Source organism: Corvus cornix, chromosome 14 (genome assembly GCF_000738735.6).
Source record: "Corvus cornix cornix isolate S_Up_H32 chromosome 14, ASM73873v5, whole genome shotgun sequence".
NCBI classification, from domain to species: Eukaryota; Metazoa; Chordata; class Aves; order Passeriformes; family Corvidae; genus Corvus; species Corvus cornix.
The window spans coordinates 15,816,447-15,838,028 of record NC_046344.1 but is presented as its reverse complement, the minus strand read 5'-3'; the positions used below and the strand labels follow the sequence as shown (position 1 = coordinate 15,838,028).

The following is a 21,582-nucleotide window of genomic DNA, read 5'->3' as shown; positions in this document are numbered from 1 at the left end:
GGGAGGCCCTGGCACAGGGTGCCCAGAGCAGCTGGGGCTGCCCCTGGATCCCTGGCAGTGTCCAAGGCCAGGCTGGACATTGGGGCTTGGAGCAGCCTGGGACAGTGGAATGTGGAACTGAATGAGGTTTAATGTCTGTTCCAACCCAAACCATTCCATGACTCTGTGAAAGCCCGGCCTGCTGCTGCCCATCAGCCACACCAGAGAAACCCCCAGGGCCACCGAGGCCAGGGGACAGCCCTCAAGCAGATGCTGCTGCTCACTGACCTGGCAGGTCTGGGGCACTGTCGAGCCTGGCTCCCACCCCGTACCTGGATGTAGTCCTGAACCTGCTGGTGCCTCTGCTTGGCGGTGGAGAGCTCAGCATCAGAGAAAGCCTCCCTGAGGCTCTGCTGGGAGAGGAGAGACTCCAGCTCCAGCAGGGCGGACACCTGGCAGTACTGCGTGATGAACTCCCGGTCGTACGTGAAGAAGTGGACTGGGGAGAGGAAACAAGGGGAGGGGTGGAAACCATGAGGTCCCATGCTGTGGGTGCCCTACAGGCTCCTCCCTATGACTCAAGATGTGGAGGCAACACTGTGCATTAGTCCACCTGGACAGCCCTCTGTACACCCCTCCACCCCTCCTCTACAGGGAGTGAGGGAACTCCAGCCCAGCGCCCTGCCCAGCTCTCAGGAGGCCTCAGAGGACAAGGGGACCAGCAAGGTTGGGTTTTGGCATTCCCTCTCCTCACCCAGCTCAAAGATCTGCAGCGGCAGTGTGAGGAAGCCGGAGCGAGGGGTGTAGGGGTTGTTCTGGCCTGGAGCAGTGCAGACGTCGTCTGATGGAGGCAGCAGCAGCAGGAAGGAGACCTTTTCCCCAAAGTCCAGCACCTCTTGGCTGTACAGACGGAAGTCGTTGGCCTGCAAGAAGACAGTGCAGGTAACAGCTGCACACATCACCTGGTGGGCCCTCTGCCCAGCCCTCATGCACAGAGGAGTCGTCAGGGACCACCTGCAGCCAGGGGACACTGCAGCCTCAGCACACAACCAGAGGCTCCTTGCTTTTGGCACAATCTGCATAATCTCATCACTTCTTCTCTGATTTTTCCTAAAAGTCTCAAAACTTCTGGTCAAAGTCACCATGGCAGGGTGTCAGAGAAGTGCCATCAGCAATGGCTCAGTGATGCACAGGGAGGTGCCCTCCCAGCTGCCCAGTCAGAAGCACATGCCTGTCATTGGGGCTGGTGGGTTCCTTCCCAGCAGATACCTGGCATGGTGGAAGAAGGTTTCTCCTCATGCAGTCTGGCCCCAGGGGCTGCAGTTCCAGCCCAGCACTGGCCAGGGACCAGCCTGCTTTGGAGGGGCAGAGTTGGGCTGGTCTCGTGCTGCCCAGGACCAGAGCACGTGGCAGCAGTAACAAACTCAGATTCACCGTTGTTGCTTTGGGGGTACCATGTGGGAAGGACAAACAGCTCCTGTGGACACTGTCCCTGGGCTGGCAGACCCAACACTCACCTTCTGCTTGCACAGGACTAAAATCTGGGTGCTCCAGCCCCACAAGGAGGGCTGGGCATGCAGTTCCCTGCCTGCTGCAACCACCAGCACCATGCTCACAGCCCTGTCCCCTCCCTCCACCCCAGACCTCGGCTCCTGCCTCTACCTCTTGCAATGGGATGTTCACCAGGGTCATCAGCTTTTTGATGGCCACTTGGAGCTCCTGAAACAGGGGGCTCTGGGATGTGTCAGCCTCTAGCTCTGTGGGAACAGGCTCCTCCACGCTGGCCATCTTCTGCAGCCACTCCCACTCCTCCCTGGAGAAGGTCAGAGACAGACAGGTGAAGGAGGGAGCAGCTCAGGTGGATGTGGACACAATCTCTCTGAGAACTGTGTTTGCTTGGCTGTTCCTCTCCCAGACAGTGCAGCATCCCCAGGGATGTGGGAGAGGTGGAGGTAGAGAGAGAACTTGGTTTGCTCCAGGCTGAATCAGAATCACAGAATATCCTGAGCGGGACGGGATCCACAAGGACTGTCGAGTTCAGCTCCTGACCCCACACTGGACACCTTAACAATCCCACCCTGTGCCTGAGAGCGTTGCATGGCAGGGATAAGAGGGAATATTGCACTGCTGCTGAAGCGGGAGGTGTTGGGTGCTGCTAGCCTGGGTGGGGCAGAGCAGCCTGGCTGCCCCAGCTGAGCAGCCCTGCAAATCCCACCTGGAGATGTTGGGGTTGGAGCGAATCTTGACGTGGCACAGGATGTTGGGGAGCCGCTCTGGCACCAGCACTCGGATCTGATCCACGGCGCTGCACAGCTTCAAGTAGCCCAGGTAGAGGCCCGGGGTGAGGGCATGGCTGCTCCGCTGGTGGTAAGCCAGCTTGTCCTGGGGACAAAGGCACTGCTGGACTGAGCCACTCCTCACAGCAGGGCTCGTGCTGGTGCCACGGCACAGCCAGTCCAGCTGGAGAAGGGGAGCGGCACAGTGAGACAAGCTGGCGCTGCCAGGGTGAATCTGGCACCAGCCTCATGCCTCCCCTTGAAACAACAGGATTTTTGGAGGCTGGCTGAGCTCTGCTCCCCCTCTGCTGTGACCTTTCCAGGATGGGGGGCAGCAGGGAGCACTGGTGGTTCCCAGAGGAGCCCGCTGCAATCCCTGCCCCACAGCACCAAGACACACCTGGACAGAGATGAGCAGCGTGTCCAGAGCAGTGGGCTCCTCCGGGGAGGACACGGACTTGCGGCTGGTCTGCAGCTTGCAGATGGGAACCCAGCGCACGCTCTCGAAGGTCTGGTTGGTCTTCACCTCCTTCAGGGTGACGATGAGGATGTTGCCCTGTTTGTCTTTGATGGGCTCGAAGAAGACCTGCCCCAGGTCCTGGATGCCCAGCAGCCCCTGTGCGATGGGGTGGGAAGGCAGGAGAAAGCAGAGGGTCAGGGGACAATCCCGGAGGCACAGTGGGTCTGTGCAGCTGGAATGTGCCTGCAGCTGCCTGCTGGAAACCAGTCTGCCCAGCAAAGCACCCTGATGGTCCCCAGCCCCTCTGCATGGGACTGCCATGACACCCAGCACCTCATTGTCCCACGGCCGGCGTCCTGCCAGGGAGGAAGAGGCAGGGACCCGCGGCCATGGCCAGCAGGTCCTGGGTTTATCCCGGCTGTGAACATCCGTGTGCTGCTCCCAAAGGAGCTCAGCCTCCAGCGCCCCACTTAAAGTGTTTGCTCCCCACCCAGGCCGACCCTCACCTGCATCTGTGAGATGGCCAGCAGCATCTTGAAGCGCGTCTGCAGGATGCAGGAGCAGGAGGACTGGGACACGGTGACACACTGCCGCAGCCACAGGATCTCGTCCCACATACAGGACACCTGCACACACCACAGAGTCAGCGCTGCTGCTGCTGGGCCACGCCAGGGGGTTCTGGGGAAATGGTTTGCCTCTCTGTTTGAGTTGGGTTAGGAATGTGTGTGGGCATGCAGCACCTCTCAGCAGGGCTGCAAATAAATCCCTGTGCCACAGGCACTGAGGTGCCTCCGGAGCCTGCACCCAAGGGCAGCCCTGAGCCACGTCCACTCACACCTTCTTCATCTAGGACTGAAGCCTGAGGTTTGAATGCAAGCTGGCCAAGGTGGGGAGGCAGAAGAAAGCACTCTCTATCAGCAGATAAGGACCACCCAGCAAACTATTTTGGCCCTGAGCTGCCCACATGCCCTTTCCCTAAGTCTGCTGACAGTGCAGGCGCTGGCAGCAGCTCCCTGTGCACCCTCCGGACGAGGCAGAGGTGCCATGGCAGGATGCTGAGGGGAAGCAGCTCAACAGCCACCGACAGCCCTGTGGAGAGGCACTGCCCACCCACCCTGGCACACAGCTTGCCCAGTGCAGCACCGCTCTGTCACCCATCTTTGGCCTTCCAGGGGTTGGGATGAAATGCCATTCCCTGGAAGTTTCCTGGTCCGTGCTGAACCCCAGCAAGCAGCAAGTCCATGGGCTGCCTGCACTGCCAAGCCCCTGTGTCTGGGTTGGAGGGGCAGCAGTGGTGCCTGACGCCTGCTGGGTCACCCTGGCACTCCTGGCCCTCTGCCCAAGCACAGGGTCCCTTGGCCACCCACCTTGGTGAACCAGAGGAAATCCTGCATGAGCAGGCAGGAGTAGGTATCATCAATCTCCACCACAGGGATCTGGTCTTCATGGGTCACCAGGATGTTGTCATCCTTGTAGAAGATGGCCGTCAGGTAGAGGCCCCTGCATGGAGGGAGGACAGCCTTCAGTGTCACCCCCAGCTGCCAGCTCCATCTCTCAAAGGATCTCCCTCCTGAGGGAAGAGGAGATGCCCTGCCCCAGGTCTCCACTCCTCTCCAACAGCCCGTGGCAGGTGAGGCTTGTGGCTGGTACGGGAGCAGGAACCCAACATGTCCCAGCAGACACCATGGCCACTGATGCTGCAGCACGCGGCACACAGGCGGGGCCACGCTGTGCAGGGGACACTGGGTCTGGACAAGCTGGGGTGCCAGGTGGCCCTCAGAGGTGATGCAGGGATCTGAGCACCAGCACAGCTTGGCCAGTCCAATGGAGACACCAAGAGAACCTTTGATCTCTGGGCCATGGGACTCATCTCCACCGACAGCACCAGCTCACTCCTGGTGCAGAGCCCACTCTGAGCACCCCCAGCCCCCAATGTGCAGGCCCAGCTCTCAGGCTGGGCAGCCCTGCTGGGACAGGGGCTCTCACCAACCCTGTGCACCAGCCTCTCACCGCTTCAGTGTCTTGAGGAACTTGCTGCCAGGGTGGAAGAGGTGCTTGAGGCTCTTGGACACCGAATGCTTTCTGCTCTGGGGCTGGTTCTTGCAGGGCTCTGTGGAGCAGAGAGCAGAGGATGCTGCAGCAGGAGATGAAGAGCTGATGCCAACCGGTTGGGAAGGCTCTGCCAAGGTCCCACTGCCTGAGCTGTGTCCCTGCTCTGCTCATCCATGGCACAGACCTACTCTTGCACCACCCCAGCTCCGTGGATCCCACCACAGCCCTGGGGGACTCAGCTGCACCCCCCAGCCTCCCTGGAGCACCGTGCTGTGGGCTCACCGTGGCAGATGCAGTGCTGGTGGACGGTCTTCACCTGGCCCAGCAGATGGTCCAGAGCTTCAGCCTGTCCCCTCCGGCGCGGCGCCCGGCCGTCGTACTCCCGCCAGTCTGTGGGGGACAGAACAGCGTCACCCCCGGCACCCTGGGGGAAAAGGGGCTCCCATCCCCTCCTCCCACATCATCTGGGCATGGCAGCAGCTGTGGGTGCTGGGCACCTCTGGGTGTGCTGGCAGATACCCAGTTTTGTGCCACTCTTCCCAGGAACAGCGAGCTCAGCACAGCACCCTGTGCCCACCGGCCTTCCCACAGCGTGGCAGGGGCATAGCAGGGGGAAGGAACAAGGTTCTGTCTGTTGCTGCTGAAACTTCACTGGCCTTAAAAAATAAAATTCTTTCCAGTCTCTTCCTCCAGGTCTTCCCCAGTTGCTCCAGATGAGTGCTGGGAGCTGGGCTTACCTCGACAAACACATAAATAAACTCCTGCCAGCTCTACCCGCTGTGGGACGGCAGCAGGACCATGAGCAGGACCGGGGAGGTGCCGGCTCTTCTCCCTCAACTTTGTATTAATTGCTTCAAACACCCCCTGTGTCCTGCCCGCTGCTGTTTTCCATGGAAAGTTCAGCTCTGTTAACTTTGGCTAGAACTTGCCGCTATTTTTAGTAGCTTTAAAAACACCCAGGGAGGTGCCTGACTATATTCTGCTGGGCCAGGGAGGGATCTCTACTGAAGGGAGAAATAGTAGTGGCAATAAAAATAAATAAACCCCACTCCTGTCTGATTCACTTCAGCCACACTCAATTGATGCCACCTGGATCTTGGTCACAGGGAATGTGACCTGTGTGAGGCAGCAAATGGGCTTTAAAGTGGGTGCAAACATGACAGGGACATGATACAGCCAGGGTAGTGGACTGCTGTGCCCTTGCTGTGTGCATTCCTAGACATGCAAATGGATTTTTGGTGATTTCAGTGCTCTGTGGATCTGCAGCCAGAGCTGTGCTTGGTGCTGCATGTTTCTGACCCGTCACTGTTCAGCCCCACCTGTCCCCGGTGCCCTCACTGCTCCCTGGGTGGCTGCAGCATGCTGGTACAGGATGTGCTTCCATGGTCTGGTCCTTGGGACAAGCAGTCCTTGGGCTGCTCCTTACTCGTTCCCAGCACTAATCCCATGGGACACCACACAGGCACCTGTTTTGGGACTGGTGACAAGTGGCAGAGGCCATTCTAGAGCCCCCTCAGTCCTGAACTTCACCCTTTGAGCTGCTCCTTCCAGCCCAGTCCTCCTGGCCCTTCTCCACACAGCACCCCGGGGTGCCTTGTGTGACACTGGGTGGCTGTTTCCTGACACTTTTCCTGGGGCCAGCATGGGTAGGAGAGTGCTGACAGCCCAGAACTGGTCTCTGCTGGGGCTCGTGACCCCCATCCCAGCTCGATGCCAGGGAATGCAGGTGCTTGGGTCTGGAGGGGAGAGACCATGTGGTGGCATGGAGTGGGAGGCCACTGCCACCCAGGACGGGGCCACTCTGAGTCCTGGCTCTGAGCCACCTCCTGGCTTCCTCCTTGGGATGGGCTGATCCAGGTGGCCTGAAATGGCTCAGCCTTTCCCAGGTGGCAGGGATAATGCAAGGCTGAAAAATCCCTATTTGGCAAAGCACGTGTTGGCTGGAGGCAGCACCCCAGACCCCCAGGCACAGGCTCCCTGCCTGGCCTGAGACTCCAAATTCTGCCTTGGCCCTGGGTCCCCTCACTCCCATCCCAGCAGTGAGAGGGACCCCCGGATGGCACAGGGAGCTGCCCTGTCCCCCCCTGCCCTGCGCTGGCTCCCATGGGGGTGTTCCTGGGGGTACTCACTGGAAGGGATGGCGAAGGGGGGCGTGGAGGCTTGCGGGGGACCCCAGCCCTTCATGTTGTAGGCAGACACCCGGACGTGGCACGCCGTGCCCTGCAAGGAGAGCGGCACACTCAGCACACCCCTGCCTCCCCCAGCTTGGCAGGCAAGGCAAGGAGGATTCACCCAGCCCCCTGCTCCAGGACACCCCGAGGAGCACTAAACTGGGAGCCCACAGCCCGGATCACTGACTCTCACCTCCCCTCCTGTACCCAGTCCTTGTTATCAGACACAAGGGAATCCCTGTGGCCCTGCTGGGTGCGTTTGGGGCACACAGAGGAAGGACTGGACATTGCAAATGCCCCTCGCCAGAGATGCTCCAGCCCAAAAGACTCAGTGCTGCTGTAGATTGGGGTGCTGGCGATCCCCTGGCATGTGTAAGGATCCGGCCCCTGGAGACAGGGAGCTGGCCCAGCACTGTCAAGGGCTTGTAGCACAGTGACAGTGATTAAAGCCTCTGATTAAAGCCCAGTCAAGCTGCCAGATGTTGCCAGGCCTCCAGGCACTCATGGAGGTGACAGGAGCCTGTGAAGCAGCTCTGAGAGTGTGATTGATGGGCTCGGAGCAGCTCCTTGCAGTGACGCAGCTCTGGGCTCTGCTCGAGCCCCTCCTGAGGGCAGCTCAGCCCTGACAGCGCTCCTGAGCTCGGCACTGCTGCCATGCCTGAGCCCCTCGCACCTCCCCAAGGCTGCTCCTCCACTCGATGGTCCCTGCCTGCCTACCCCTGGTAAGGGTGACCCCATTTATCCCAGCGTGTGCCCGCCTTCCCACCCTGAGCTCCATCCCACCGCTGGCCCAGGGGACAGCTGACAGGCAGCATGGCTCTTGTGGTTCTCAGGGAGATAAAACAGCAGGAAGCCACAGTTCCACCAGCCATGACCTTGCCGAGCTCCCGAAGATGGAGATGGGGCTGGTCCCCCCTCTCGGTGACATCAGGGCTGGGGCGAGGGGTTGGACTGTGCAGGTGGCAGAGGAATGAGCCACTGATTTATTGCCCAGGAAGAGCCTGGGTGGAGACAGGAGTGGGGTGGGGGACAGAGGATAAATCAGGCGTTGGGTGAATGGGTCCATTCTGCCTGTCACTGCCGAGTCCCCAGGCACCCTGGCAGGGACGTCCCCCGCTGTCAGTGGCTGCGGCCGTGCGGGGACAGACAGATGCCTCTCCCAGCCCCACGCTCTTGGCTCTGCCCAGGCTGTGCCCACGGCACGCAGCGTGGCACAATCCTATTGTTCCTGCTCGGAATGATCGTAGAAACAAAGAATCATTAAAGTTGGAAAAGGCATCTAAGATCACTGAGCCCAACCACTGCCAAGGCCACCACTAAACCATGTCCCCAGGTGCCAAATACACGTCCTTCGAACACTTCCAGGGATGATGACTCCCCCACTGCCACGGGCAGCCTGCACCAGCGCCTGACCCCCTCCCCACAGGCTGCACTATGGCCTGTGGCTTTTCCCAGCTGTGGGCTCTCCCCACCGAGCCCTGCCCGCTGTGGGCACCCTGGCACTCACCGACACCAGCCCCTGGATGGTGAAGTGCAGGTCCTTCAGCTTGTCGATCACGGCTTCTCCCAGCAGGGGCGAGAAGGTCGGGGAGCAGCTCCACTCCACTGCAAGGAGAGAGACCCCAAGGTGCCATGTGGCCCTGGAGTGGGGACAGGCCACCAGGGCTGGGGCAGCGTGTCACAGGCAGCAGCTGCAGGGGGACTGCAGACAGCACAGCAGCTGCAGGCAGCGGAGCGAAGGCAGGGGAAAAGGTGATGCATAGTGGGGGGAACGCCATGGGGAGCTGCTGTCCTCACCAAGCCACGTCAGATGGGGTCAGCACCTTCAACTGGTGTCTCAGAAGTGGGGGATGGAAGAAATTCTTCCAGAAGACAAAAATATCTGCTTTAAGTGGGTGAGGGGTGCAGGACAACAAAGTGCTCCCAGTGTGCAGGATGAGGGGGCAGCCAACAAGTGACACCCCAAGGTTTGCCTTGGTGCATGATGATGTTTGGTCTAGCTCAGAGCATTTGGGTGGTGGCCAGGCTGTCCAGCAGCTCTGGCTGCTTCTGTGCTCCAGCATAAAACTGTCCTGACTGGGGCTTGGCAGCACTGCCCATGGCACTGTTGTGTTGCCACGGGGTGCAAGGCACCTGCTGTGGCTGTGTGACCCTGCCCTGCTGCGGGGATCCTGGTCCTTACCTTTGTACTTGGTGACAACAGCTGAGTTGACGCTCAGGGGCTCCCAGAAGGTCACCTGCAATGAGGAGCTGCTGGCCACAGAGAGGTGGACGCTGCTGGGGGCATCTGGCACTCCTGGGGACAGAGAGTGCAGGGACTGCTACAGCGAGGACGGTCGCTCTGAACCCCCCTGTGTCTCTCTTGGGCCTCTCCCCGGTCCCAGGGACATACTCCCCGAGTGGAACATGTTCTCCCCTCCATGCACCCATACTGTGAGCCCTGGCCACAGGGTGCAGGGACCCTCTGATGGGTGCTGGTGCCACGCACAGCCCCACTCCTTGTCCTGGTGCAGGGGCAGCCCCCCGGCCCCAGCCCTCCTGCGGTCACTCACGGGCATGCTCAAACCCTGCCTTCATGCGCTTGTACAGCCGGAACCGCCACTCCCAGGCCTTGAGCTGCTTCTCCTTCTCGGAGCAGTCAGCGTTGGGCGCCTCGTTCACCACCTGTGCCATCAGCTCGTTGACGCGCTGCTCCGCTTCCCGCACCAGCGTGGAGAGGTGCAGCGAGCGGCTTTCCAGGCTCACGACTGTGGGTGGGCGGGCATGGCCGTAGGGCCCAGGAGGGGAGGGAGGAGAAGGTGGTTAGGGCAAGCTCTGCCTCCGCTGGCAATGAATCCCCACCGTGTGACCCCATCCTCCCCTGCACGTCCTGGTCCCGGGGTGCACTTGAGTGCACGGTTCCCCTCGAGCCCTGCTGCAGCCTGCCCCAGTCTCCCAGAGCCCAGTGATCGCCTCCCCACCTGCACCCAACGCCTGTGGTGTCCCACTGCACCACGCTGGACACCCAGGTGATGGGCACGGCACAGCTCCCTGTCCCAACTCACAGTGGGGGCTCTCCTTTGCTCCTGCCTGCAGCAGGGCCCTGGCGATGGGAGCATTGTTGGTCATGATGGCAATGTCCAGGGGCAGGAGCCCCTCGCTGTTGGGGGTGTTGAGGTCCAGCTCCTCAGGGCTGTAGTGCTTCAGCAGCTCCTGCACCCTGTCAAGGTCCTGCAGCTCCACGGCCTCAAAGAGGGCAGCATTGCTCTGGAACTGGGTGAAAAGAGAAACGCGGCTGGGCTGAGCCTGGGGCACCCGCCTCCCTCCCACCAAACACCCTGGACCCTCACTAGCACCCCATGAACCCAATCAGGGAGAGGGTGCCCTCATCCCAAAGGCTTGGGAGCATCAGCTCTTTGCAGACACATCTGGATGATGCCAAGCCAACACCTGGACCACCTCCAACTCAACTTGCCACGGCTTCACTTAACACATTCTTGTGCTCCCACCCAGGTTCCAGCATCACCCACACAGGGACCCTCTGTCCCCATGTGGAGGGAGCCAGCAGGCACTGACCAGGTAGGACTTGCGGAGCTTCTCCTTCTCGCCCCGTCCCACCAGGCTGCCCTCGTCGAAGGAAGTGTAGTTGACGCGGAATTTCCCGGACAGGTTTCGGTAGAGCCTCTTGGCCGCGTTTGGTGAGGAAGGGCCCGGCGGCTTCCTGGCCTGCGCCAGCTGCAGGTCCCGCATCTGCTGCGTCATTTTAGGGGAGGATGACCTGGGAAAAAGCCAGGAGAGAAATGAGGCATGGAGGATGTGCCAGAAAGGCAGAGGCACATCTGTATTGTCGGGACCAAGACAGGAATCAGGAGAGCAGAGCTCTCCTGGGCAGCACCCACGTGAGCGGCTGCAAGGTGGATGCCGGTGCCAGCAATGCCCTGACCCATGTGTTTTCAGCTGAGGCAGATCTGTTCCTCCTCCTCACTCCTGCTGCTGGCCCTGCAGGTGCACCTAAGGGCTTGTATGATCCCTGCAGGTAAGACATTTCCTTCCAGACACAAGCTGGGATGTCCAAAATGACCTCAGGCTGCTGAGCTCTACAACTGGTCTGGATCCATCTCACCAGGGCAGTATCTCCACATGCCCAGTTCCACCATCCAGCTCCTACAGAGATGGGCTGCCCCATCTGGGCATGCCCACACCCTCAGAGTGCAGTGGAGGCTGCAGGGGCCAGCAGCCCCCAGCCCCGTGCTGGGTGAGTGCTGTCCATCACTGCTGGCTTGGGATAGCCTTGTGTACCCTCTCCACACCCACCCTTCCACAGGAACCCGTGTCCTGCACTTACCACCATCCCTCAGCCCTCTTTGCCACGTGACTTTTCTTGGGGCTGTTATCCCAGCGAAGGGCACCCTCTGGAAGTGAAGTGGGAGCAGGGAACAGATGAAAGGCCATTTCTAACGGCATCTGGACAATGCCAGGTCCTGATGGGGACCACTGACCTCAGTCTTCTGCTCACCAAGAGATCCAGGCTTCACAGCTGCTCCTTACCTTCTCCATCCATTAACCTACAAAATCTTTTCTCCTCTCTGATTATAGAATCTCAGACTGGTTTGGGTTGGAAGGGACCTTGAAGACCATCTAGTTCCAACGCCCTGCCACTGGGACAGGATTTTGATTCTTATTTTCAATATCTACAAGTCACAAGGAAAGCTGGTGTCTTTTCTGGGGCTCCCCAGAGTGGGAGATGTCCCTCTCCCTGCAGCCAGGACCCTCCTGCCTCCATCAAGAGCTCATCCCACCAGACAAAGTCCCCTGCTTTGGTGTGAGAGTGGCCTTGTTGCTGTGTGGGGCTTTTGCCCATGAGTCATCCCCTACAGCACGGAGGGTTTCCACTGTGTCAAACATCTGATCCCCTTCTTGCCAGAGCTCTGGCGCAGTTCCCAGGGGAGCACCAGGTCTGAGGAGCATTTAGCACAACTACACTCCACACGGTTTCTCTCCCTTTTGACCCCATCCCCCTGTGTACAAGGTCAGATATTTAGGGGCAAGGTCTTCCCCCACCGCTTTATTGGTTAAATACCAAGTGTGATGAAAGCATGGCATTTGGCTGAAGGTCGTGCCAAAGCACTCCAGCGAGGCTGTGCCTGCGGTAAGGATGTTTATAAAGCCATCATCGTGGGACAGGATATTAATAACCCCCTCGCTCGGCGCCCTTTGTAGTCCTCATTTCAGATGAGGCACAGTGGGCTGCAGGAGGACTTTAATGATTTTACCTTTTATTACTGTGATATTTAAGAGTGGAAAATGCTGCGGAGGTTGGCTCCTGGCAATCATTCATCTCACCAGCTCCAGCCTGGATTTAGAGGTCTCCAGTGTGGCCCAAGCCACGGTGTCAAGTTGCTGCCCTGGGCTGCTCCAGGAATGGACATTATCTGAACACGGGGCTTCATGGATCAGACTGAGCAGCAACCACACCAACCTAAGGCCCATTTGCAAAAGCAGACAGGTGTTTTGTCACTTCAGGTGGCAAAATACCTCTGAGCAGCCATGTGGGAGTGGGTGAGTTTTGAGCAGCAGAGTCCTACTGGTCCTGGTGGGGAGGAAGGGATCAGCACCCAGGAGGGTGTCACCATGGTGGGAGAGACCTGCACAACGCAAGGAAGGGCTGGAAAACCAGTCCTGTGGTCTCCAGGACATGGAGTCCTCACCCTGAGCACACCATGTGTCCTTGTGGACAGGGAGCAGCTCCTGGCATGGCCTCTCCAAGGGCTCCTCGTGCCAAGGGCTCGCACACAGCACACGCAGCCTTCTACAGAGGGCAGGTACAGGACCCCAGAGGGCACAGGGGCGGAACAGCAGCACAGCTCTGCTGCCACTGGTGCAGAGAGATGAGAGAAAAGACACCTGTGGCCTGAGCAGGCAGCGCTGTTCTGGCAGGAAGAGACAGGAAGGCAGCTCCTGACCCTCCGGCAAAGCCCAAGATGCAAAGCACTCCCTGGCATATTTGGGAAAGAGAACTGGCTCGAGAGGTTCTCCAGCAAAACCTTGCCCTTTTTCTTGTGTTTAAGAGTTCCCTGCTGCCCAAGTCCTCCTCTCTCCATCTCCAGCTGCTGCTCAGAGGTGAGGGTGGCTCTTTCAGCAGGCTCATCAACAAGATGCATAAATTCCACTGCAGCTCCCCTTCTTCCAAGGAGGCAACAATGCTCTCCCACACGGAATGCTCTTCACTCTACGGGAGCTGGAGCAGACCCTGCTGTAACAGATCCCTGCTCCATTCGTGCCTGCAGAATTAGGGTTTAAAATGGAGTGGTGCTTTGGAGCAAAAGTCCTTTTTCCTGCCAATTAAAATACACGGCAAATGACCCAGTGCAAGCAGAATGCACAGCTGGGAGGAAGCTCTCTCAGAGATGGCAGAAACAGAGACACAGACAAATTTCTCACTGCTTTCCCTCCTCAGATTTGCTTTTAATGAGAAGTAAAGAGATGGAAATTATTCAGTGCTCAGGAGTGAACATCTATGTATATTAAACCAGCTGCCCCTGAGATAAAAGAGTTTCCTGGCCTGTGGTTATGAGTCATCTGGACTCAGTGAAATGGTCTTGATTTCTCTAGAGCTAAACTTTGCCCTGGAGCAACTGATAGCTGAAAACAACACCCACAGATGTCCTACCCTCAGGGGCTGACCTGCCAACACCAGCTCACCCATGGTAAAGCCCCATCCTGCAGGGAGGTGTGGGAGCAGATCCCACCTCCTCTGCCTGAAGAGTCTCAGTGCAGCCAAACTAAATTTATCCCAGCCACAACTGGTTCTTGTTGCTAATTATTGTCCTACGGTCTGCAAGCAGGGGCCAGGTGCTTTGCCTGCCCCAGCAGCTCAGCTCTCTGGCCATGGGGGATGTGTTTGTGACCATCAGGGAGGTGATGTGGACATCAGGTTTGTAGTGCCATGAATCCACACACCAGCAAACTCCATCACCCTCTCCATGCAAAGGGCTGAGGTTCTGTGGAAGGATGTGTCAGATCCATTGGGGGTCAGTTCTGGGCCTCTCATGACAAGAAAAACCTTGAGGGGCTGGAGCGTGTCCAAGGAAGGGAACAGAGCTGGGGAAGGGGCTGGAGCCCCAGGAGCGGCTGAGGGAGCTGGAAAGGGGCTCAGCCTGGAGCAAAGGAGGCTCAGGGGGGACCTTGTGGCTCTGCACAAGTCCCTGACAGGAGGGGGCAGCCGGGGGGGTCGGGCTCTGCTCGCAGGGAACAGGGACAGGAGGAGAGGGAACGGCCTCAGGCTGGGCCAGGGGAGGTTTAGGTTGGATTTGGGGAAATTCCTTCATGGGAAGGGTGGTCAGGCACTGGCACAGCTGCCCAGGGCAGTGCTGGGGTCACCATCCGTGGGGGGATTGAAAAGGCGTGTGGATGTGGCACTTGGGGACATGGTTTAGTGGTGGCCTTGGCAGTGCTGGGTTAATTGTTGGATTTGATGATCCTAAACGTCTCTGCCAACCTTAGTTATTCTATCTATGATTCTGTCTCAGGAAACCAATGCAATAGAGGTGGTTTTCTTTTTTCTAAAAGCACATGAGGACGGATGAGCATAAGGCACCTTCATTTTTTCCTTCCTCCAGCATCAAACACAAGCAAATCCACTGGGTAGCTTATAATGTGGTTTATGAATATTCGGAATGTTAATGTTTGCAGCACTGCAGATCTTGGCCTAGTAAAAAGTGTTACTAATTGTTGCAATTCCTTGATTTTAAGTGCATTTTGTTGAAGGGCGTAGCCCGTCCGAGTGTCCAGCTGAGAACCAGTCCCCAACAGGCACGGCTGCTCTGCCCCATGACAGAGCCCAGAGCCCGGCTGGCTGCGAGAGCCCTGCCCCCCCGAGCCCAGGGGTACCTGGACAGGCAGGGAATGACCACCCTGCCCACAGGTCACCAGGCCAGACATAAGGAAGAAATTTTTTATCATGACGGTGGGCAGGCCCTGGCACAGGGTGCCCAGAGCAGCTGTGGCTGCCCCTGGATCCCTGGCAGTGTCCAAGGCCAGGTGGGACATTGGGGCTTGGAGCAGCCTGGGACAGTGGAAGGTGTCCCTGCCCATGGCAGGGGGTGGGATGGGATGAGCTTTAAGGTCCCTTCCAACCCAGAACAGTCCATGATTCTGCGATGTGGCTGGTGGGGACCATGGTGGCCATCCCACACCCCCTCTCACCAGCAGCAGCTCCTGTGCAAGCGGAGCTGCTGCTGGTGGCAGTGGCCTTCCAGCCACATCCCGGGGCTGCCTGGTCCCTGCTGCCCACCAGGCTGGCTGTGGGGAGGGTGAGCCCCCGGGTGCTGCCCAAGGTGGCAGGGAGAGGGCAGGTTCCAGGCACAGCAGCAGACACGAGCTCAGCACTGCGCTCCGGTCCGGGGGCAGCGTGGGTGGCTGTCACTGCGGGGAGCTGCTCCCACCATTCCCAGCCCGATGCAGCAAGCAAGGAAGCAGCAGAGCTCTGTGCACGAGAAAAAGGGAGCCTGAAGGATGGGGGATGAAAGGTGCTGATGGCTTTCAAAGAACAAGGGGTGGTATTGGGAGCAGAAGAAAGACTGGGCCCTTGCAGTTTGCTGAATCCTCACAGCCATGTGGATGTCAGTGGTACATTAGCACAAGATGCCACACTCCAATTCAGTCCACAGGGGGATCCAAGGTTGGAACAGGCAAAGGTCAGAAGCCTAAAAACCAGTTACCAGGGAGACACAACCCAACCCAGCCAAGCTCACCCCATCAGGGAGCTTGCAGCAAGAGGTGACAGCACCAAGCACGGGCAGCAGGGCAAGGGGGGATTCTGCCCCTCTGTCCCCCTCAGGTGAGACCTCACCTGCAGAGCTGCCTCCAGATCTGGGCCCTCAGCACAGGAAAGTGAGTCCAGAGGAGGCCACGGAAATGCCCCAAGGGCTGGAGCCCCTCTGCTCTGGATCCAGGCTGGGAGACCTGGGGGTGTTCACCTGGAGAACAGAAGGCTCCAGGGAGAGCTCAGAGCCCCTTCCAGGGCCTAAAGGGGCTCCAGGAGAGCTGCAGAGGGACTGGAGACAAGGGCTGGAGGGACAGGACACAGGGAATGGCTTCCCAGTGCCAGAGGGCAGGGCTGGATGGGATATTGGGAAGGAATTGTTCCCTGGGAGGGTGGGCAGGCCCTGGCACAGGGTGCCCAGAGCAGCTGGGGCTGCCCCTGGATCCCTGGCAGTGTCCAAGGCCAGGCTGGACATTGGGGCTTGGAGCAGCCTGGGCTAGTGGAAGGTGTCCCTGCCATGGCAGGGGGTGGGATGGGGTGGGCTTTAAGGTCTCTTCCAACTTGAGCTGTTCCATGGTTGTATGATCCTATGACATCAAGTGGCAGCATCAACACACGGGTGTTTCTGAGAGAGAAATCCGAGTGTGAGAGGTCTCTCCACTCCTGAGCACACTCGGCCTGGCCCACGCCCAGGGCCACGCTCACCCCTGTGCAGCAGGAGTTCACAGCTGTGGCCATGGACACTCAGGCACCAACACTCGACAGCAGAGACCAACACTCAGAGCAGCTCCTCTACACCATGGGCACAGGAACAAAAAGTGCCGCGTCCGGCACGAAGAGGAGCTGCTGATGCACTTGCATTTTCCACTCTTTTTGCCCAAGCATAAGCAAGTTTTCATGACTGGCAAAACAGAGGCTGGATTAAAAATGGAACATGAGTAGGGCAGCCCTTCCAAAGAGTGGGATTTCATAACCCACCAAAAAGCACGCTCAAAACTAGGACCAAATGCCATGATCAGCATCCCTGCGAGGCAGGAGGGCTCATGGAGCAGCAGGCACAGCAGTTACCCACCCTGGGATGTGCAAACCACCAAGGCATTTAGGTGCTGTGCAGTGACCTGGCCATGCAGACATGGAGCAAAACACTCCTGCTCCATGGAAACATCTGTGTGCCTAGAAAATGCACTTGCTTATTGAAACCTGGGTCCAGGGAAAGGCACCAAAGCAGACTTTGTTTGTTTGTTTGTTTGTTTGTTTGCTTCCTCCAGCTTTTCTCTTTTCTCCCCATTTGGCAAATCTGCTGGGTTTTGTTTTGAGTGGAGCTGAAGCGAGCATGCCTCTTTTGTTTAGCAATAACAACTAACTTATATAGATGCTGCTCCTGCCAGGACATTTTTGTTGGAGCTCCAGAAGCCCAGTGCTGTTAGACCCCAATGCTCAGAGGAGCTCAGCGTGGTGTCAGGCCCCTGGGTTGGCGCAGAACCCCCTGAGCATCAAAGGCAGCACATCGTCCCTGCTGTCCCCATGCTGGGCACAGCACGGTGTGCCTGTGCTGCCTGAGGAGCTCATGGCCCACAGCAGCAGAGAACACCTCTGTGGACACACAGCCCACCGGCGTGCAGTGGGCTCTGGAGTGGAAAGCTGCCTCCCAGCAGCTCGTGACCCACATGAAAAGCACATCCTGGGTGGGATCTCCAATATCCAGCAGTGCCCAGCGCCCTGCGCCTCTGCAGGGGATGAAGAGGAGCATTCCCCTCAGAGCATCCCCCTGTGCCATCCAGGCTACTCCCCAAATCAGAAGGTTTAGCACTCTTTGGGGAACACTTGTGCTGGGAGAGCATGGCAAGGACCCCCCAGGTCCAGTCCTCACTCAGCTGCGGCAGAAGGCACTTTCACAGTCTGGACACACAACATCCCACACCACAGGGCTGGCTGGGGGTCAGCAGTGTCCTCCTGAGGCTCAGCCATGTCCCCTGGTCTGGCACAGCAGGAAAGAGCCTGCCTGAAGGGCTCATCCCTACTGCATCTCCCTCTTAAATCACAGGCTGAATTCGGGAAAGACGGAGACTTCAGGACTCCAAGAGAGGTTCGGAGCCAACCAAGTAGATCACTCGCTGACAGTGTCCCATAAAACACCCCACTGCTGCAGGCCCAGCAGTGCCTTTGGGGAGGAAGGGAGCGGAGACGCTTGAGCAAACTCTGCTGCAACACAATAATGCTGCCGCTTCTTGCTTTTCCTTATTTTTTTAATTAGGCCTCCTGATCACTGCTTAAAAGTGAGACCAGAAGGATCTTGTGGTTCAATCCTCATTAAAATATACCCCAAATCAGACTTTCATTTGCAGATGTGTCTCTGTGACCTCTGCCATCACGGTCAGGACTGCTGTCAGGCACACGCTGCTGTCACACAGTGCCGCTGTCCCGGCCGTGCCAAGCACGGGCATCCCTCCTGCACACGCACCTCACGCAGCACTGCCAGGGTGTGGGGGCACCTCTCCTTGGGGACTGTGCTGAGGACATGGCACGGAGACTGGCTCCCCAGCCAAGGCAGCTGATGCTGCCAAAACCACCAGCCCATGAGCACCACCTTGGGCTGCAGCAAAGGGGGCACCAGCGGGCACAGCCTGGCTCCTGGCATCCTAGCCTGGCTCCAGGCACCCCAAACCATCCCTTGAGTGAGGAGATTCAACATTTCAGAGGCTCACACAGTTTCCATCCACAGATCTGGGTCAGGAAGGAGATGCTGGAAGCTTCCACACTCGGCCCAGCTCTGCTGATTTTACTGTTTTCACAAGGATTTACCCTAGCAGAGCTCCTGCATGTCCTGCCCGGAGGCTCCTACCTAGAAAATCCACAGAAAATCCCCTTTTCTGCTTCTGTGCTACCAAATTTCTGCGGGGATGGAGCTGAGTGGGTCTGTGCATTACGGACTGAGGGCATCTCTGGCTGGAGGGGTTCGGGAGCTGCTCTCGGGATGCGGCATCCCTGTGTGACCCGCACATGTCCCTGCGGCACCTCCCGGTGCCCCAAGCCGCCGGTCCCTCCCCAGCGGCACAGGCACCGGGGATGGCTCAGCCCGGGGCTCCTACCTCCCGGCCAGGGCAAACCTTCCCCGCTGCCTCGCCACAAAGCCAGCCTTTAATTGCTGCCTGACATTAAGTATCTGAGCAAGGAAGTCTTGGGTAAATGTTCTTGCTATGGGAACACACAGTGCTGAGTCTCTTTAATTACATTGTTTTTGTTTGGCTGTTTTTATTAGTTGTGCTGCGGCTTCCCCTCCCTGACAGGCCAGCGAGGCTCACGCTAAATATGGCCGGGTTTAAAGTCCGCCGTGAAACCCGAACCGCGGCACCAGACTGGCTGGACGCGGTGCAAGCCAGGGTTACGCGGGACACGCATTCCAGCCGCCGGGTCCGGCCCGGCCCCGCGCTCCCCCCGCCCTGCTCGCACATCGCAGCCTCTCCGAGAACAACCACCGCACTCCAAGCCACCTCTACAGCTCGCTCTTCCTTGCCCTGTGAAACCCTGCAGGGAGCAGCCCAGCCCTGGGCCCCAGGCTGCCCCATTTCCATCGCGCCCATCACTTCCACACCGGCCCACATCTCCACGGTAGCCATCGAGCCCGTCTCCATCACAGCCATCGCTTCTGTGCTCTCCCCATCCCAAACTGCCCTGCCCCACACCTGCTCAGGCCACCTCCGGGCTGCCCCTCGGGGCCAAAGAGCCTTCTTCCCACTGGCCACACTGCTTTCATCTTCCTCTGCCCTCCTTGTTATTTTAAAGGCATTCCAGAGGATGCTGTCAGGCTTGGATGTGGTTTGGTTGGGTTGTTTGTTTTCGTACTGGAGGTTTTATGATCGCATTGGGAACAAGCCCTAATTGAGCTGCAATTCGAATTGCAGTCCGTGGGTATTTGTTTCATTTTTGGAAGGGCTCAAACGGCTGTGCAGCTTAGGCTGGAGAATGCATTCGGTTTTAACTGGAACCTGATGGAGACAGGACAGAGCAGGACAGGCTGCCCCGAGCCACGACCAAAGTTCCTGGGGAAGCCCAGTGTGGTCAGCCCGGTGCCAGGTACCCACGACACAACAGGCACTGTTGGTGGTGATCATAGCCCTGTGACCACCCAAAAACCCTGGCACTGTCAGGGAGGAGGCAGACAGAGCCAGAACTCTGCTGCCAAGAGCCAAGCGCACAGCCCTGGGGCCGGGCTCAGTGGGGGCTTGCAGCCACCCTGCGAATCCCTGTTCCCTGCAAATTTCTGTTCCCTGTGAACTCCTGCCCCCTGCAAGCCCCTGCAAACCTCTGTCCCCTTCAAACCCTCGTCCCCTGAAAACCCTGGCCCTTCAAATCCCTGTACCCTAAAAACCCCTGTCCCCTGCAAACCCCTGTCCCCTGAAAACCTCATCCCCTGCAAACTCCTGTCCCCTTCAAATCCCTGTCCCCTGCAAAACCCTGTCCCCTGCAAATCCCTGTCCCCTAAAAACCCCTGTCCCCTAAAAACTCCTGTCCCCTAAAAATCCCGTCCCCTGAAAATCCCCGTCCCCTGCAAACCCATATCCCCTTCAAATCCCTGTCTGTTGCAAATCCCTGTCCCCTTCAAACCCCTGTCCCCTGCAAACCCCTGTCCCCTTCAAACCCTCGTCCTCTGCAAACCCCTGTCCCCTTCAAATCCCTGTCCCCTGAAAACCCCTGTCCCCTAAAAACCCCTCTCCCCCTTTAAACCCCTGTCCCCTAAAAACCCCTGCCCCCTGTAAACCCCTGCCCCCTGACAGCCCACATTCTGCAAATATCCGTGCTCAGCAAACCCCTGCAGTCGGCAAACCCCTGTTCCCTGCAAACCTCTGCAGGGGTTTGTGACCTTGTGCTTGCCTGGCCCCCGAGGAAAGGGAGCCCAGCACCCCAGAGGGAGCTCAGCACCACTGCTGGCTGCTCCTTGCTGAGTCAGGAGCTGCCTCCAGACCGGAGCTGCTCGCAGGGAACAGGCAGCAAGAACGGGCAGGACCTAAAGGTCAGTGCCCAGACTGCCCTCCATGGGAACTGCGTTGGTGTCACCTTCTGCTGACCGTGTCCCACAGCGACTGCCAGAAGCGCTGCTCAGCCCCACACCCAAATGTGCCTGATGCTTCCAGCACCAGCAACCAGCCAGACCTTCCTGGGGATGGGTGGACAGGCAGACAGAGGGACTGGAGAGCACCTGCTCTGCTCCACTCCCACCCTGCCAGGATCTCACAAGCCCAGATGCTGCAGCAGGTCAGCAGAGCTCTGGGAGACACCTCCAAGCCACTAACACTGCCCTGGTTCAGTCAGAGTTCCACATGGGGAAGCAGATGAGCTGTGGGGACTCGCTGCCCCGTGTCAGGAGGAAACCCTATCCCAGCCTGGCCTGCCAGGAACGAGCAGTGCTCCTGCCACAGCTGCATGTGTGCAAACCCTGCTCCAGGGGATCAAATGCAGGAGCTGAGTCATACGACGACCGGGCTCAAAGATCACTGAAGGCAAAAGGAGGCAGAAAAAATATCCCTCTGTGTTCACAGGGGCCCACTTTGGATCCAACAAGAGCAGAAGGTGGACGCTCAGCACGGAGATGCCCAGAGCACAGGTGGCATGCCGGGAGGAGTGAGAAGGGATGTAAGGTCACACTCACCCGAGCCTGGTCCTGTCCCCTTCCTTGGGTCCTGACACCCACTTCTGGGGGGGAGCAGGGCAGGTGGCTGGCAGAGCCCTTGGGGCCAGAGGTTGTTCCAATGGGAGGTGGAAGGGGGCTGGGATGGCAGTGTCCCAGCTGCTCTGAGGGCTGCTGCCTCGGACCTGCACCCCAGTGAGATGCCTGGGACCTTCCAGGAGCCAGGAAGAAGCACTCACCCGTCTGTGCCCAGGACGGCTTGAGCTCGTGCCAGA

The 21,582-nt window shown here is 58.7% G+C and overlaps 1 protein-coding gene across 11 annotated transcripts in view; it reads right to left on the bottom strand.

The window, feature by feature from the left end:
* LOC104684645 (ankyrin repeat and fibronectin type-III domain-containing protein 1-like) overlaps nt 1-21,582 on the bottom strand; it is a 247,639-nt gene that overhangs the window by 4,962 nt on the left and 221,095 nt on the right. For all 11 annotated transcript variants that reach the window (XM_039560379.1, XM_039560381.1, XM_039560380.1 and 8 more), the window contains 15 exons: nt 10,494-10,695; nt 9,983-10,190; nt 9,491-9,685; nt 9,121-9,234; nt 8,446-8,543; nt 6,897-6,987; nt 5,050-5,157; nt 4,726-4,825; nt 4,083-4,215; nt 3,222-3,341; nt 2,656-2,871; nt 2,195-2,361; nt 1,642-1,792; nt 734-902; nt 312-478 (listed from right to left, as the gene is read on the bottom strand). In XM_039560379.1, the coding sequence (XP_039416313.1) occupies nt 312-478; nt 734-902; nt 1,642-1,792; nt 2,195-2,361; nt 2,656-2,871; nt 3,222-3,341; nt 4,083-4,215; nt 4,726-4,825; nt 5,050-5,157; nt 6,897-6,987; nt 8,446-8,543; nt 9,121-9,234; nt 9,491-9,685; nt 9,983-10,190; nt 10,494-10,695 (2,239 nt within the window). The remainder of the gene's footprint in view (nt 1-311; nt 479-733; nt 903-1,641; nt 1,793-2,194; nt 2,362-2,655; nt 2,872-3,221; nt 3,342-4,082; nt 4,216-4,725; nt 4,826-5,049; nt 5,158-6,896; nt 6,988-8,445; nt 8,544-9,120; nt 9,235-9,490; nt 9,686-9,982; nt 10,191-10,493; nt 10,696-21,582) is intronic.